At 41.0% G+C, this 19,138-nt stretch overlaps 1 protein-coding gene across 2 annotated transcripts in view; it reads left to right on the top strand.

Moving 5' to 3' along the window:
* DGKQ (diacylglycerol kinase theta) overlaps positions 1–19,138 on the top strand; it is a 1,093,519-nt gene that overhangs the window by 1,023,919 nt on the left and 50,462 nt on the right. For both annotated transcript variants that reach the window (XM_085636612.1, XM_085636613.1), the window contains exons 16-18: positions 14,299–14,450; positions 16,831–16,979; positions 18,899–19,080. In XM_085636612.1, coding sequence (XP_085492738.1) covers positions 14,299–14,450; positions 16,831–16,979; positions 18,899–19,080 — 483 coding nt within the window. The remainder of the gene's footprint in view (positions 1–14,298; positions 14,451–16,830; positions 16,980–18,898; positions 19,081–19,138) is intronic.

Raw genomic sequence — 19,138 nt, 5'->3', positions numbered from 1 at the left:
TTTGATCTTCACCACATAAATTGCATCCTTTACAAAAAGACTGGCACTAGCGTAAATTACCCAAGATCCCTCAGGTGAACTTCTGTCCATAATATAGTATCTCAAAAGTGTTGTAGTTTGTTTTCGAAAATCGCTCCTTTTAAATGAAAGTGTATCAAAAGACTACACTTCCAAAAGCCCTCTCAGGAAGTCAATATTTGCAAGCATTCACACCTCTGCTCAGTAAGCTTTCTTTACAAAAACGTATCTTTTCTAGACGCATATATAGTTGGGAACTACATTTTCCACTAGACAGCCGTCCCATCACACAGAATGTCATCATCAATTGGGGCACCGCGCGCCAAAGGTAGACTGAATAAAAGCTCCCTCCCTATTTCAGAGAAGGGCATTGGTGGTCGGACGACAGACTGGTAGGATTCATACCAACATCAGGCCTTGATGACGTAAGACCCATCTGGTGGGGACCTATGATTCAATGCATCATTTAAGAAGATATATCGGGAGGTGCGCTCGTTAAAGCGGCAGCTCAAGCATTTTGTATTACTCTCGTCAATAAAACTGCCAAGATTGCCACCGAAAGGATTGCGACCTAGGCATTGTAAACTAGTGACTTTGTGACTTTTTATACCACTAAGAAGGGTTTGCCATTATGAAACTATTGAAACAACGCCATAAATACGTCAGCTGAGGCGCAGTGAGCTGGTTACTATTTTTGAAACCATAGAGAAGGTGAGCTAACTGCGAAAAGGCCAGAGAAATTTAAACTTCAGCAAGTTCATCTTCTTGTGTTCCTCATGACACTGTTCATTAAGATGTTGTAAATAAAAGTATGTTATAAGGTTAAATTAACTATGAGACCGATATTCCCATCTTACACGGGACTTAAGTAAATGAGCTAAAGCCTAACGAACTGGACCAATTTATGCATAGGTATGGTACAACACATAAAGACTTGACCTTAGGGGATACAACACCTGATACACACAAGCATCGGGATTATACATTCAGTGGTGGAACTGACAATGTACAAATAATACAAATAAAATGACAGTCATGTTGTCAATAAATGTTGCAATATATGTTCTTGTTTCTGGTCAGTAGTGTGTGACTACAGGGAAGTGCCCCCTCGGCATGACTAGGTACTTAATTAACACAAAAAAGGGTAAGTGTGAGTAATATAAGAATGAATAAAATAAAAATTTTCATGAACACCTACTGTGGATTTGCAGTGATTTACTTACACATTAACATTTGGTACATAATAGATGTCTTTTTTGTTTGCATTGTCCACCAAATAGTGTGGTGTGTGCAATAAACATTGTAATATAATTTGTGCTTTATTTTGAATAATTACATTTTTTGGAAGATAAATCAAAATGAGAGCCTTATGCCTCATCAATAAGCATTGACCGAGTTGTATGTAGGCAGGGGCAGCCCATACAATAAAACCCTAATGAAGGCCAGTTTACCATTATGGGTAAGGTTAAGGCTGAAACATGTTGGCTATATAAGACTGTATAGATGATTCATTGTACTTAATCTAATATCCACACATGACGTTATTCTAATTATATATAGGGTACCTATTTATTGAAAAGGAAAATCTAGCGGGTATACGCTAAGGTGTTTTTGAGATTACTCCTGGATGCTTCTCTTTTTTAAGAACTCCTGAACAACAGTTGAGTTTGTCCGAGGTGGTAATTCACCTACCTGGTTTCTGGATAGGTCACTTGGCTGTAATGAAGCATGCTGAGATAATAAGTGGGTGAGTTTACCTGTCCATATCTTTTGGATGACCTATAAAACACGTAGGGGTCCAAAATTGTTTGGCCTTTAAGTGCACCCCAGCACTATTGGTGTTGTAGGTCTATCTCCAAATTCACTTGCGTGTGAGGTTTTCTGGCAAAGATTCCGCCTGAGCCCAGCTAGAGCATGCGTAAGTCACTAGACTATATCAAACCTTACCCTGCCAATGTGATTTTTAACATCCTTGTATTGTGAGCTGTCCTTTACCTACTAAATGAAAACCTCTTTATTCAGAGCAGTGAGGGCCTAGGGGAGGAGGTTATTTTATGCTGATCAGCCTGGTCCGCTTTACAATGTGTGTCTTCCTTTTTGCAGAGCTATTTTTGAAACAATTTAAAGGTGTTAAGTAGATCTGTGCAAGAGAGAGTGTTGTAATCCGTACTTACTTCACATTTCTCTGAGCTCTATTGTGCGACCATCAGCCATGATAATGGCAGTATCTTTTACGCAATGCTTTCAGTCAACATTAGGGACAGATAATGGGAACACACAGACCAACACAATCTCTGTTGCTGCACAGATATATCCAAAATGTTTTTTTTATTTCAAGTTAAAAAAAAGGTGTGAGTAGCTTCTCGATTTGTGGTACTAGGGGGAGCACAAGCTTCTCTTTGGAAGAGGAGTAATGAAATACTATGTTCAGATTAAAGGACAATACAAATAACGCAGACATAGAAATCACACTGGAATTAATTGAATCTTATTTTGAAATGAGTAACTGACAATGAAAATAAGGTGGATAAGCAGACAAGAAATGACTAATGTGATACAGGACAAGTGAAACAAATTTTAGAATGTGTTGATTACCATTCTGTAAGTTAGTGAAAATCTAGTGTTGAAATCCTTAAATAAACCACATGGCATTAGTTGCCTGGTGCCTGTTGGTCTCTACACAGCAGGACTCTAAATGAGCATGGTTTTCTGATTTAAAGAACAAAGTAGCTTGTAGATCCACTCTTAAAGGGACATGACCAACTTTGCTCTAGGGGGTTCCTCTCCTGATCTGGATATGGACGAACTTGCTATCGGCATGAAGTAGATTCTGGATTAACCAAATGGTTAGAATTCCCAGCACAGCCCCAATTTCAGAATTAATTGTCAAATGGGATTTCCTCTGTCACTGTATGCCCTTGGCATCTGTTCTTTTGACTGAAACTGTATACAGCCTGCATTTGGGGAGCTATCAACATCTAAAGATAACAAAGACACTTACAGCATATGCCAGTGCTCCCCCAGTCGACAATGGGAATCAGTTGGCCATTTGAGTTCCCTGTGTAGGCCCTCATCAATGAAAATCTTTACAATGACTATCATTTACTAATATATTGGCAACTAAATGTCATAAATTCACTTAGTTGCCCTACCTTGATCCCAGTGCTGCTGAGAAATTAGGAAAAAGGGTGAAAGACTAAAGCTCCTCAGTACGTTTGTTACTGGTACCTAGAGCTATTGATAAGTAGTGCCCATAGTAAAAACAAATCTAAGTCCCAAAGGTTTCCAGAGATACCAGAGAAAACATTCTCGCCACTACAAAGGATTATATTGTTTATAAAGGTAAATGTTATTTTAATTAAAGTGTCTTACCATGTGCATGCTATACAACTGTTTTAGTTTTCTAGGGCCTTCCATTTTTTTGTTAACCTTAAACCTAACCACTAAACCCAAACCCAACCTTACCGCCTTGTAAATTCATACCAATTAATTTTAGACGATTAGCTTTCACTGTGAATTAAATTTTATTGCTGTGTCAAACGGTATCTGTAGTTCAACCTTTGTATCACCTCCTGTGTTAAGCCTTCACTCCCCAGACTAGCTAGTCTTTGTCAGTTAAATGTACAAATGTAATAACTTGATTATCCAATTGTAGTGTGGTGGTACTAGGGCAGGTGAAAGTAATGACAATAACAGTATGTGCTAAAGGAATTCTATCACTAAAAAAAGAAAGGAAAATGTCTTCAAAGACTGCTTTTAATTACATCCTTTCTTCCAAAACATATGAAATAGTAGACAGTCTGGTTGGCTTAGGTCAGGTATGCTTAGAGAAATTGACAGTGGAGATAGGATTGACAGATTTCAGTAAGTCTTTCTCAAACCCTTGGGAACATAGCATATGCAAGCTTTGTAAGCTGTTCGTAAAGGTCGACCGATTCATAAATGTAAAGGAACATCTCTGTAACTTAAAAAACGTAATTCTGTTTCTGCTTATTGCTGTGTTAATTAGGAGAAACAAATGTACAATGTAGTGTAGTTCCTATTTCCCTTATAGGCTCTGCGCATTGGAATAATATACACTATAGTTGTGGCATAGGACTGAGGTCAGTATGACTCTATCGAGTGCATTAAACTTAATTACTTTGTGTGCCAGCTAACTCAGTGGCCACTAGAAACTCCTTGAATAAACAAGAAGGAAGTAGTTTCTGGCAACCGCATAAACATGACAACTTTGTTTCCCTAAGAATCGGAACATGTCTCAGAATTGTGGAAACAACAGATAACAGTTTCACTTAGTCAATCGTGCATGCTTAGTTTCTTCAGAGTTACACAGAAATAGATAGATGGGCGTTTCAATAAAAAGGATTTATTGAACAGTCTTGTTTCTCGTGTAAGAGATATGAGCTGTTACAATCGCAAGACAGTATGCATATGCCAAGAGTCCCTCTAGGTTCTAGTCAGCTCCATACCTTAGAATGAGAGAGGTGGGAATCTCTTTCCGGGTCTCAAACTCTAACACCCCGCAAAGGGAGTCAGAACACTGGAAGCTGGATTCTCTGCGAGCAGGGATGACAGTGTCTGGTCAGTGCATCAGGTGGGGACTTGAATTCCTTCAGAACTTGCCGTGGCGAGCCGTATCGAGCTGTGCAGCCGAGCCATGGTTTGCCATGGTAAGGGAAGGTATATTTATACCTGGAAAGTGCTTAGTAATGTTAGCATTGACGTAAAGTCGGGCAGAGGAAGACGTCATGAATGAACCCCTAAGGAATAGTAGTTCATGCATAATAGATGAGTTCTTGGAGAAATCAATAATCCTGACTAGCGAAAGTCCCAAAGGCTTAAGGATCTGGTTTCTAAGAACTCGTTGTGACGTTGGGATGGACGGATGTAGGTGACCGTGCCTGTATTTGGATAGCATGGCTAATGCCTAAATAAGGACTGGGATTCTATGCCTAAATAAGGGCAATACGAATTGTGCCTATATAAGGACATGATTTAGGAAAACCTATATACGGACATCTAAATCGAAACACAACAGTACTAGGGCAGGTGAAAGTAATGACAATAACAGTGTGCGCTAAAGGAATTCTATCACTAAAAAAAGAAAGGAAAATGTCTTTAAAGACCGCTTTTACTTACATCCTTTCTTCCAAAACATATGAAATAGTAGACAGTCTGGTAGGCTTAGGTCAGGTAGGCTTAGAGAAATTGACAGTGGAGATAGGATTGACAGATTTCAGTAAGTCTTTCTCAAACCCTTGGAACATAGCATATGCAAGCTTTGTAAGCTGTTCGTAAAGGTCGACTGATTCATAAATGTAAAGGAACATCTCTGTAACTTAAAAAATTAAATTCTGTTTCTGCTTATTGCTGTGTTAATTAGCAGAAACAAACCACAGGCCAGAATATGACTGCCTCAGAAGTTCCGAAGAGGCTGATAGCTGGAGTTTATGGTCTCATGGGTATTATGAGATGCACTGTAACTCCTCGGATCTGTTTTGTTTTGCCAGAAAATTGTGGCTCTTGAAAGCAGCCAAGTTAGCCAGGTAAAACTCCATGGAGAAGTGAGGAACTACCAGGGTGCTCTGTGGTCGAACTGCTAATTGCCCTAGTAATTCCTAATTTCTGAGAGTACCCCCAAGATACACCTTGTGATCATGGGAAATTCCTCCCCAGATAACCCAGTGTCAGTGTGAGAAGTTGGCCTGGCATATGCTGGTCACTAGTTATAGTGGCCACCTTGCACCAGTCCAATTCGACTCTTATGATGTTAGGTTTAAAAGACAACCTTTAAAGCAAGCTATCCTAGTGGTAGCTGTGGAGAGCAGCCTTCAGGCTAAGTCTTGAAGGAGTGTTAAGCTTATTGTTTTACCAAAGATAACCTCTTGAATGACCAAATGAAAGAGTATTCCACACAGGTATATATATATAAAGTATATGTATTTATTCTAGACAGAATCCCCAAGTCTCTTTATGAGGCTAAGGCAAAGTTATACATCAAACAAGCATTGATAGATACAAATAAATAGCACTGTTAACATTGGGCCCCAGGGGGGGACCAAACCATATACTAAAATAGTGGTATAAGAACCACGACAATTCTACAGACAATGCCTATGGCATTTAGGATCGCTTGCCCCTTAAGAATCCACCCCAAGTGATGAGGAAGGGGACCCACGGGAGGTGCGTGCAGTGGAAGTAGCTGCTATCGGGATCTCTATTAAAGCCTATGGAGAATGTCGCGGTTGGAAATAAAACATTTAAAAATACTTCTAGCAGGAGTACAAAGTTAAAACTTTAGAGTTAAGCTTTTGAAGAGCCCACAACCTCGAGAGTACCGTAGTACCAGTGTTACCTGCCCCAGGGAAGCCGGGTGCATAGGTCGATTTCGATGTCGGGTCGCGGGCTGATTTTCAAAGGGAAAATAGTCAAAAGTTCTGCTAGCCAAAAGCGTCGATGATGCCGTGAAGATCAAAGATGTGAAGATGGAAGAAAAGGACCTGAAAGCAGAGGGGACAGAGTCTGGGTCACAGCAGAGTGACCAGGAGGCTCAAAGCAAAGAGCCCTTCGATGTCGGGTGCTTCAGGATGAAGGTGGTGTAGCTTGGATCTGCAGCCACGGACTCCGGGAGGCTTCAAGGAAGGCCAGCGTCTGGAGGGCGACTGTCCCACGTCGGATGAAGGTCGCTGCGGTGTTAGTGTCCGGATTGGATCCACTAAGCCTTGGCAACCGCAACCCATGCAAGATGAACAAATACTGCTACGGTGCAGACCCACGAAGTCTGAGAGAGGTCTCCTTCGAGGAGACTGTAGAGCAGGCCTGGAGCAACCAGGGGAACTCTTGTTCGTGAAGATTGACCTCCGCTAGGGCCCACAAGTCGAGAGACAAGGGACCGCGGGAGGTGGCAATTTGGAGTGCGTAAAAGGGCACCCACGGGCCACCGGAGGGGGCTAGGGCGCTGATACTTGGCACAATTGCTGTTGAGTGGTTGGCTCGAAAATGGGCCAAAGCACAACTTCCCCACTGGTCAGGGTTGTGTGCTATGCAAGAGGTGGCCGGTGTCCTGGGGTATTGGGGATCTCGGCACCCACGCGGTCCACGGTGCCCAAACTCGTTGAGCACACTCACTGGCCTCTGGGATGTGCTGGAAACCCACCTCAAGGGAGCTGAAGGTCATCGAAGTCTGTAGGAGCAGCGAGGTTCCAACCGGGTCACTTGCAGTGTTTCATGTGCCTGCCAAGCAGGGGGATAACTCCTTTATCCCAAGGGAGATTTCTTCCGTCAGCTGGGCAGCAGCAAGTCGAAGTTCAAGAATCCAAAGTTCAAGATTAATCTGAAGCTCTGGGGCCACGTTATTCACTTTTATCCCCAAGATAAGGGGAGTGGCCAGAGTAGTGTCCACCAATGGATGGTGAGGCGGGAAAGGGTGGCTACACCCTCTCCCCTTTGTGTGTTTCCCGCCTGGGCATGGGGCAGGATGCCCCTGAACCGGTTCCAAGCGGTGTATGCAGAATGCAGGCGCTGTAGCTGGCCTACGTGCAACTCTGAAAGGACATTTGGTGCACCCACCCTGTTCCAATCCACATATCCTGTCTGGGAAGGTGCTGGCACCTCCCTGCCACAGGAGCCCTATTGTCCAGCTGTCGAGGCTGGGATTTTCCCCAGCAACAGGCAGCCAGAGTTGTGGAGGTGGCCGGTAGCATCCATTTTGTGTTACCTGTGCACTTTTAAATTGGTGTCTGAAATCTACCGCTTTTCCCATATCGCCCCTCTAGCAGGGGGGAATCGTACCCTCATGCCCATGGCTGGACTGGGGGTATGATTCCTACATGTTTGACATCAAACACAATATGGTTCTGTGTAGCCATTCTCAAGTTATCGCGTTATCGCGATAGACTTATAATGCGGTTAAGAGTATATGGTATGGCTACACTACAAACAACCCAGCAATAGTTTTACGAAGGTTGCAGAGGGGCCCTACTCAGGCAGGGGTCCCTCCTCACACATACCTCAGCACCCTGCCTTGTAGGATTACCAAGGCCTGCTATAGGGGTGACCTATGAGAGTATATGTGTTGTAATGGAGTGGGATATAGGGTACCTACATCCCTGTAAGGGGTGCTAGCACCACCTTACCCAGACTACAATAGTGGTCTGGTGGTGTCAGTTTGTATGGCTGTCCCAGGGTGGCACAATAAGTGCTGCAGCCCTGGCAGGCCTACTGAGGGACCCATGCCCTGGGTACCTAGGGTACCATCTACAAGGGACTGCCAGGGTAACCTCAGTAACCAATTGGCTTGTACCTAGGGTACTTCACATTAGTTTTAGGGAGAAAGCAGATAGGCTGGGGTCCTGGATAGCAGGATCCCAGCCAGACTCGTCAAAAATCATTCAAATACCAGGCAAAATGTTGGGGGCAACCATTAGTCAGATTCCACCTTCCTACAGTCAGTAACTCACAGGGGAGAGAGGAATGCATGCCCTGATACAAGAAGCACTCATAATGATGCTTCTCCTTACATAGAAACACAGCCCTTAGCAGGTCACTAGATGGACCAACTCTCTGCTTGTCTGCCATATTTAGATATGCCTCTTTTGAGCTTGTGCAGTCCTTGTAAGAGTAAAAGGCAGCTGCTGGTAGTAGAATTTACTTTGAAGTTTTACTCTTTTTTTGGAAAAACCTTTATATAGTTTCCAAACTTAGTTTTTTTTAAACAGTAAATGCAATTCCAACGCATACAGTAAGTAGTCTGTTACAACCACACTCAGCAAAAGGCTTGCAAGGGGCTGACTGTAACTACACTTTGAAAGAGGATGCCTTAACAAAATATTTTACTAATGAACATAGCGGGCCTGATTACGATCTTGGCGGATGGGATACTTCGTAACAAATGTGATGAATATCCCGTCCGCCGTATTACAAGTTCCATGTGATATAATGGAATTGTAATTTGGCAGACAGGATATCCGTCTTGTCTGCCAAGATCGTAATTAGCCCCAGAGTGTTTTAAGTGCTGTCTAAGGTCAATACATCTGTCCCTTTATATAGCTTTAAAACTAAAATAGTGAGAAGTCTTTTAAGGTGTCTAGGTGTTAGGAGTTAAAATGCAGGGTGTTAAAAATTGGAATGGTGCAGTGGGATAAATCTGATATTATGTCCCTCTCCAAAGGTGCTAAGAAAGGAGAATTCACAGAAGTGAATTCCTATGGCTTGGTACAAGGTTGAAGAACATGGGTCTTGTGTTTGTCCCATGAAAATAATTCATCTACATTTTGAAGCTGTGTTGGGAAAGGTAGGCAAGCATCAAGCCAGAGGGGAATCAATGGAACTTCATAAACACAAAGGTCTTTTCCATTTTCCTGTGTGTAGTGGATTGTATTAGTCCCATTGTAAGCCAATGAGTGGAAAGAGAGATAGAGCTAGTCTGGTAGTGATGTCTTTTTTAAAAAAAACACAAAAAAATTGTAATAGCAGAAATTCTTCGGGAGCAGGAGAGAGTATGATCCTAATTTGATAGAAATGTAGATTGCATCTTGGGAGGGATACTTATTGAATCGATTTTAAAATTCAGAGAGGTCTTGGTTGTGTTCATCAGCTTGAATTTTCTGTCGTTGACCAACTTTCATATGTCATTTTGTGAGAATAGAGTGTACCTATACTGTTACTATGTTTCTTCTGCAGAGATCTGGAATTACAAGACCACTGGTAAAATTACGTGCCCGTTGATTTGGACTTTTGTGGGAAACGTCACTGTATCGATTCTTTATGAAGCAAATCAGAACTTCCATTTCAAATGTTGCTATGAACATTTTGAATGCTGCTGAACTGTAGAATACCCTTCGACTGAAGAATGTTATACAAAATATGAGCAAAATAGACATTCAATCTAAGTACATAGTGTCATTTTTCCTGGAAAGTTGAATCTTGGGAAATTCAAGGTGTCTAACAGCCGCAGATCTTTGTAGAAATCTTCAGCAAACCAGTCCCACTTTATGAAACACTTACCTATCTACAAACAAGAATTTTGGAGGCTGTCATTTCAGAAACTAGAATGGAACAGAATTCCTGCTGATACAGCAAAGGCTAACTGTGATTTGCAGGGCACATTGAATCTGTAAAAGGTCTCTAAAGAAGGTCTGTGCAGAATGTTGCTGTGAACCAGCATATGGAAGCGTTGTTATTGTAGAAGATGTTAACCTGGTCTCAGGAATCGATTTATTTGAAGACCTTTTGGAGAGCCACTTTATCCAATAACCTAAATTGAGAGTTGAAGGCCAGAACTCTTTCTGAATGCTTCAATAAAGCATATTCCATAAGGTTTGAGACACTGCAGCACTCAGAGGAAACTCAGAATAGAAGACTGGTTATGTAAAGTGAATAAAAGACACAACATACTGAACTACTCTGACAGACAGAGGCGAAGACTGTTAGCAAAAAGTCACTGTTTAAAGTTCACCTGTTTTTCTATATACAGTCATAAAATAAATCTTACAACCATTTTCCCAGTTCCCTCTAAAGCTGGAAATGTTACCTTAAAAAATATGTATATATCTTCTGTGTTAATGCAAACTTCATTTACAAATTCTGAGACCCAACAACGTTTATGGGGATTAAGGATTGCTCACTTCCTCTGGCTTAAAAGCGTGGACACTTTTTAAAATATGCAAATCTTCATACATTTTTGAAGATTTCTAAAGGGATTAATGATTATCCTCTTGAGTTGAAGACATCAATTTCAGTGGCTCTTTTCCAACTATTCCAAACTTTTGTAGGGTTTATGTATGTGCCTGGATTAATGAATTAGATGTTCTACTGGGGAATGCAGGAACCACTCTGCTTCATAGCCAGTCTAAAACCTAGACCTCCCTACCCAGCAGGACACTTGCTAGATGTATTCAGCAATCAAGAATCTGTCACCGTCAAAGGAATCAACCCTGCTCCATGGGGCAGCTATCACCTAGGCACTTTCATTGATGATATCTCATTTGAACATTCAAATGGCTGTCACTCAACACCATAAAGTCAATACAACTCAACATGGAAGAGTGTAAAGCTCTTCTTGTGGCAAGTATAAACCTGGAAACGAGCACCAGGGTAGAAAAGTTGTATCACTGGATAAACAGCTTTCAACAGAGTAATCTCCTTGAAAACCGATTGCCAACAAAAGACAAAAAGAAAGAAACCATAGATGAATGATAAAAGATACAAACACAAATGTGGATCTTTCAATGACTATATTACAAATGAAAGAGACCACAAGACAAAGCGTACCTCCAAAAACACAACAGAATCTAATAATTTGCCATGAAAAAAGAAAAAAAAGTGCTTATTACACCAGCAGGATTTCACATTCTAGTGCCAAGTGCCACGTAAAGGAACTTAAAAAAACTGCCAGAATTTAGCAATCCAGCATGCACATTTGTGTTATCACCTCAATCACAAGATTGCAGTAACTCAATGGCAGATCACGTTGTCACTAAAGCTAAAACATTCAAATACTATATTTTAAACAAAGCAACCACCTCCCAACCTGAACATCAGTTTAAAGGAATTACTGCAAAGATAAAAGCCTCCACTTACTAACTTCCTTCAAGCAACTAACCGTTACAGAACTACATATAATCTGGTGAAAGCAAGTGGCCCAGTTTTCTCACTGCTGGACACATGCCATCCTGCAAACATTAAAAAAAAAATCAACTCAGTGTCAGATCCAGTAATGAATACACTCAACAATTCTTTAACCAAGTCACATTTGCACGGACCCAAGAGATAATTTGTATGACCACGAATTAACAAATATACACTGAACCAACTGATCCTGAACAACTAAAGACCAAATACATTTTTTTCCTCAGAAAACTAATGGAGAATTCTCCTTTTGGACCTTGAACTTTCTGGAGGAGAACATGTTACAATGCAACCATCAAATGGACTTTAGTCCTTAGAGAAATACTGAATCAGCCCTGAACTTCTTAATGGATGATTGTAAAAAATAAAGGTAGATAAAAGTAGGGTTGCCGCACTACCCATCTGTGACCTATCAGCAGCCCTTCAACGCTATCCATCATGATACATCTTAACACCCACTAAAAGAAACTAGAACGGAAGGAAACCGACCCAAATGGAGTTCCTCCTACCTTATAAGAAAAGATGTGGAATTGTCTCAGTTCCTCTATCTGCCTCTGCACTGTAAAGTATCACAAGCAGGGTTACCTCAAGACTGTATCATCTCAGCACTCCTTTCAAGGGTTCTGTCAGTCCAGTCCCTGAACTCATCAGATTTTTTTATCTCACGTTTTATAACTTCATGGTTGATACCAAGATTATCCTTGAAATGAAAAAAACTAATTATTTTAAAGTTTCAAAACTATGCGATTACCTCAAAGCCATTAACCATTGGATGATTAAAAGCACACCCTAAACTGAATGAGATTTTAACATATGGAGTTGAGAAAGAAAACTATCCAGCGACAACCTGGCTCAAAAAAACTATGAGCACTACCAACAACCTCAAAAAGAAGTAAGAAACCTAATCAGAATGAAGGACTCAGCCATGTCTCAAGTTAACCAAGTAACAAAATCTTTATTTCCTACCATGCGGACACTAAAGCACATTTTCCTTCATCTAGGATTCTCACAGTCGGATTATATCAGCGGCTTGTACAATTGAATTTCACTTTCAACTAGGAGACGCCTCCAAAGAATTCGAAGTAATGCACCAAGACATCTTCGTATAGACCTGTGGAAACACATCCCTTCTGTCTTGAAAGCCTCTCATTGGCTACCTGTTGCAAGAAATCTACCTTGAAAATACTCTGCATTACACACAGGGCGATATCCCGTAATGGTCCAGTTTCCCTCCAGACAAAGTTCAAACGATACTCTCAGATAAAGATACTACATTCCAGATTGACTCACCAGCTAATCATAGCATCCCACAAAAAGAAGACCATCAGAGGCATATCTTTTTTGGTCCAAGCACGCAAAGTATGGAACTCACTGCCGCAGGCTATTGTCACTTTCTTAACCCCAACCACTAAGAAAGGAAGTACAGAATCCAATGTAGCACAAAATAAATGTCTAATGCTTGCAAATACAATAAATATTATGATGCTTGCATTCGTTTTTTGCCCTTGGAATGTATCAAACATTTGTAAACAGTATAGGATTGGTGTGCGCTGTCTTTCTAAAACTATACATATATATATACTTGTATATAAGAGTCTTCATTTCTCTTGACCTATATGCTATATCTTTTCATACTTCTCTTTTTCATATTAGTGTTATTTGGGTACGGTGAAGAGATTCAGAAGAACTACTGAATGTATGCCTTTTCTCGTAGATTGCAGAGCACACCTGCATATCTCCCTCTCAGCACTTTTCGTTTCGGAAATTATTTCCTTAATTAGTTCCATTTGAGAACCACAAATTCAACATTTCTAGTATTTTGAAGAATGTATGTTTTCCAGTGTTTCTTAACTTTGATTAACTGTACATCTTAGTCATTTAGGTTATTGTAATGTCAGCTTTCTCCTCCATATGTCTCTATGCCTTTCTCTGGTCTTGTCTTATCGGTAATGCTGGTGTGAGGATTCGAGTTAGGGAGGTCACTTAGACCTGTGGTCTTCTAAAATGGCTCCTAAATGTACTTCCAACTTTCCAAATTATAAAAAAACAACTGCACAAATATACAGATACTGCATACAAAACCATGTTGATAACATTTAGAATGTATATATATATTTATTCTTGATTAAATATATTGTTGAAAGAAACCTGGAGTGTGGTTCCTTCTTGAAGCAGTGCGCGAGGTGATTTCGATATATATATATATATATATATATATATATATATATATATATATATATAAAAATGCAGCCAAAACAGAATTTTCTCGCAGCCGATGAACTGTTAGTGTTATTATTAGTCAAATATGTGGTGCTCTATTTATTAACCTCATTATTATGAAGGACTAAGGATGAACAATTGGATTTGTAATGAGTCACATTTCAGGTTCAAAAGATCTCTGCAGCATGAACTGAACCTGACCTGTGTAGCCTCTTTGTAGGGAATGTTGCCCGCATAGCCTCCTAATGTGCAGTAACATATAGAGAAGCAGATTTGATTAACTAGTATACTTGCTGTATGTTGATTGGAACTCACCTGCCCAAGTATCTCAGATCCATAAATGACATCTAGGGGCAAAACACCTCACACTGAAATGAAGGCACTGCAACAATCTTATTTTTCTAATATGTGTGCACCTCTTTTCCCGTTTAGCACACCAAGATACCACAGAATTGCTGCCCGCTGCTTGTGTTCGTTAACCCCAAAAGTGGGGGTCTCAAAGGCCGGGACCTACTGCATAGTTTCAGGAAGCTGCTGAACCCTCATCAGGTCTTTGAGCTGACGAATGGAGGACCGCTCCCTGGGTAAGGGGTTCATTTCCATAATTTAATAATTTTCTCTTAAGGGGTAGTTACAGTCTCAGAGGTAATATATTACACCTAAAATAGGCCAGATACTGCAAGTCTGTTCCTAGATAAGGTGCTGTCAGTGTTTGTGCTATGTTTCTAAGATTTTTCGTTGAATAGTTACTCAGTGGCCTGGTTTCTTGTAACTGCTAAGATTAATACTTGGGTTTAACAGCTTGTTAGTATACCTGTTCCAGGTAGGCTTTCATCACCACCCCTCTTCTCTCACAGATAGGTGCAGTTAGCTACGTTTGCTTGTCTACAGTCTCTTCCCAATTTAGCAGAATGGTGAAGGCGCATCCTATGGCAGAACCAACAGCAACAATCACTAGAACAGGAGGCAAAATAATGAATGCTTATGGGAAAAGAGAAATAGTAAAACATTGAAGCAACTATGTTGCAAGAAAATGATAGATCTGCACCGCCACCCTGCCACCCTTCCCCGTCACACTGTATGGTTTATGCAAAGGCATTTCTTAGTTGTTCTGCCCACGAAGAGAACGATTGAAAGTCAAAGGTTCAAAGTTTCCCTTCCCACGCTATTGAATGGTGCTTAAACATAAAATGATCTGTATTATTAGATGACACGTTTTGACTTTTTTTGACAACCTAATTGTGTTATTTTATACCAAAGCCACAAATACAAAATTCTGCACATACAGTTTGTCGTCTCTAACAAATCAATCCCGCATCCTCGTTTACAGACAGCATGGGGTATAAAATCAGCCGTCTTAAAAGAACAAAAGGCACCATAGGTGTCACTAGGCCACAATACAAATGTTACTATCTAAACCACACTCCTGATAAGTTTATCTGGCCAAACGAAAAGCGTGATTGTCAAGATTCTCTTTAGGAATTCCCAGATTTTTCCCATACTCTTTGTGATATATCTTGCCTTAACATGTTATGTGTGGGTTGTTTGGCATGAAAGCCACAGGGCTTTAATTAGTAGTGAGCTTTTTCCACATGCTCACAACCACGTGGGTTGTTAGTGGGCCTCTCTGTAGATTGTATGATTTTGGCTGTCAATTCATAACATGTTATTTCTCGGCTACATAGTATATTTTACTACTCAACTACATAATACTGTGTTGTGAAACATGTAAAAATTAGATATTGAGATGCTAAAAATGTATTTTAAAAACAGCATTAGGTGGAACATACAGGTGTGATTAATCTATTTAACCATATGTGTCTGTTCTAAACTCTGCCTAAATGTAAGAATATAGAAAATAAATGATGAAATATTTGATTATGACTACAGTAGAGGCTTAATATTTCCCTCTTTGAATAGTTTTTTTCGGCAATAGAATGTATGCACGGTGGCATTTATTTGAATCATATAGGTCCCTGTCTCTGACCAATTGCCTGGGGGCCACCCCATACCACTAGGCGCTTCTGGAGACGCGTTGCTATTCTATTCAAGACTGACTTTTTCCTGTTACCCATATCTCATGCAGACCACTTTTGGTATACCCTCTAGTCACCATCTTAGCACTTCTAAAGATCGAGGCCATGTGCCCTTGTTGCACCCCTACACTAGAGGCTCTTCCAACTGGGATCACGGGCAGATTTAAAACTCTAGTTTTAGGAGTTCGTAATGCAGTGCAGTACGTTTTGTTTTTGTACTTTTCCATGTTCTTTCGATCCCTGATGCTTGCATTTAGGCGTGTCGTTCTTCTGCATGAAGTAGTATTTAAGTGAGGCTATTCCCTGCATCGCTGACCCCACTGGAAAAATGTTATGTTAATTCTGCTAGCCAAAAAGTATTGCCTTTTGTCTTACTCTTTTGTTTTCTAAGTAGGCAAACCTAACTTCAATAAAGTTCCATTCAAAGAGAAAATAAACTACTCAATCAAAAAGTTTGGATTGTTTTTTTGTGTGTGAAACTTGCATACCTGCCCAAGTCTTCTTCTGGCACATGGATTCTGTCTTAAAACTCCGAACTCCGATCCGAGAGGTGTGTGCTTGATGTATGACTGACACTGGAGGAGAAACTAAACCATGATTTACACCTTCACCACCAAAACGTAGGCCTCAAGGCACCTTCGTCTGTATCGATACGCACCAGTCAGCGTATCCGAGATTTCAAAACAGGAAGGTCCGCGGTGTTGAACATCTTTGACATATGCCACTCTGTGAAAAACACAACTGTACATTTAAAACCTTACTAGCCCAAATTATGATTCTTATAAGATTTTGCGCTGGTCTGATCTGTTTTACTAAGGTAGTACCTCTTTCTCAATGAAAGCTCATGCACTTGCACCGTGTTCTTCGAGTCTTGTTTTCTGATACAGTACTAAATTAGAAAACTAATTTTTGTCTCTGTCTGTTTAAGGTTCCACACGTTTTCTCAAGTGCCCTATTTCCGCGTGCTGGTGTGCGGTGGTGACGGCACAGTTGGCTGGGTTCTTGGTGCCCTGGAGGAGATCAGGAACAAGCTGGCCTGCAGCGAGCCGTCAATAGCTGTCCTGCCTTTGGGAACAGGTGAGAGAGCATGGGCTAGCAGGTACCCTTACTTCCATGCACTACCATTGTGGACTTGGGGACCACCCGCAGTACAACTGAGCTTATATGTGTCAAGTGAACTTATTGGTCCATCAAGGTTCTCTTTACGAGTGCCCCATGAATGGTGCAACTTTTCCCCATCCCCGGAGCTACCGGTACAGAGGGTTTTGGTAACTCGGGGTTAGGGAAATCCGGGCCATTACAAGTGGGACATTCTAGAAATTAGGAATTAACGGTGAAACCACAAACATGCTCCAGTCTCACCCTCTAGCCCAATGAGGCGAAAATTTAAATACATATTTGCTCCACTAAGGGACGGGCAAGGGAATGTGATGACGTTAATAACAGAAAACACACTACAGACTGTGTGCTTTATTACTGAACATTGATAGCAATTCTCTGTTCCCAATAAGTCATTGTCCCATTTATCATCTATTGTGTTCACTAAGAAGCCCCTACTAATACCAAATAAAGGCTGTTTAAGACTCCAGTATTTTACTGCATAAAACTAAAACCAGAGGTCATGGGACATATCAACATGTGAGCTATGAAACTGCAGAGTTGTGCGTCTGGTTTTAAGACTTTGAAGTGTCTACACCACATAGACTTAACTCGGAATCTCTGCAGGTTCGAGCATGGCCAACAGAGGGCACAGTTCAGAAACAGGTAGGAAACCACTACTCCCAGCCCTCCTGTCTTAAAAGACAGGTGCGCAATCTCACGATACCCCCGTGGTATCACCCTATGTTGTAAGCAGGATGAAGGGTAGGGTGAAGAAACATCATAGTTTTAATGCTGCCCTTTTCTTCTGACGTGCCTTGTGATAAGTGTACTAGGTTCTCACAGCACTGTGAACTAGATTCAATTCTTCAATTATTTCATCATCAGGTTGGGAGTTTTATAGTGCTAGGCAAAGGATGCTGTAATCACCGTTTCCATGTTGTTTGCTTGTATTTGAAATCAGTGACTTACAATAAATAATGCATTAAACACAGTCAGTCAGCTGAAATAAAGTATTTATAAGGTGCTGATGTGGAAAGAAATCATCAAATTACGTAACCTGCTCATTGATGTCTGGTTTATTGACTGCCGGGCATTTCACATTCTTTGCTTTCTCAAGAAAAACCTCTGAGAGAAGCCATAAGCCTAAAAGTCAAACGTAGTACGAGAAACCAGAAGCAGGCCCACCAATGATGCACCCCAAAATCAAACGTGCCCTCTGAGGGCCACCCTCGCCCGGCACTTAAAGGCATGGAGTACTGCATGAACACATCACTGTGAGATACACCGACAAACCAGAAGTTGCCAACTGCCTCCCATCTCCCTAAAATCCTAAATTGGACATGTTCTTCAACATACTCAACACTACAGCCCTTACTGTATTTCCAGTCCTCCCCCGCCCAACACAGACGACTTAAACAAAAAATCCAATAAAACACAGAAGTTAGCATTTGTCTTTTTAAATCTTCACATTCTCTGCTCAGTCTCGGTTAGCAATCCTTCAACAGGACCATTGCCAGATGCAAAGTTAATGACATACGTCTATTGACGCTTGAGAACCCGCCCCCCATAAAATGCTGTCTTTTTGTCTTATGTTTTTATTTTGTTGTTTCAAAGCTTTGGATGGAGTCCAATGACCGTGGATATGTTCTAGAACAAATTTGTGGCTTCGGAGCCCTATCAATTCAGCTCATGTGCAACTCATTCCAGCAAAGTATTTTACAGCAGGTAGAGAATTGCGTGGCAATGATTATGCCTATGCGATGGAACACACTGCTAAGATAATGTCATGTTGGTAGCTCACACCGGTGGAGAAGTCGCGAGAAAGCAGTTTTTACCGTAGCCATAACTTTGCCATATAATTTTTTTAACAAATTCACATTTTCTTGCCCATACAGGAAATGACTTGGGAAGGGTTCTCCGTTGGGGGGCTGGCTATAGCGGAGAGGACCCCTACTCCATTTTAATATCAGTGGATGAAGCAGACAATGTTCTTATGGATCGGTGGACCATCCTTTTAGATGCTCAGGAAGTCGTTGATGGAACTGAAAATGGCATTTTGGAACCTGAACCTCCAAAGGTATCATGTGTAGTTTGTTTGCTTCTAGTTTGTGGGAGGGAGGCTAACTGAGATGTTT

This window comes from Triturus cristatus, chromosome 2_1 (assembly GCF_964204655.1).
Source record: "Triturus cristatus chromosome 2_1, aTriCri1.1, whole genome shotgun sequence".
In the NCBI taxonomy this organism is placed as follows: domain Eukaryota; kingdom Metazoa; phylum Chordata; class Amphibia; order Caudata; family Salamandridae; genus Triturus; species Triturus cristatus.
The sequence above is the reverse complement of the archived record's forward strand: the minus strand, read 5'-3'. Positions and strand labels throughout refer to the sequence as shown.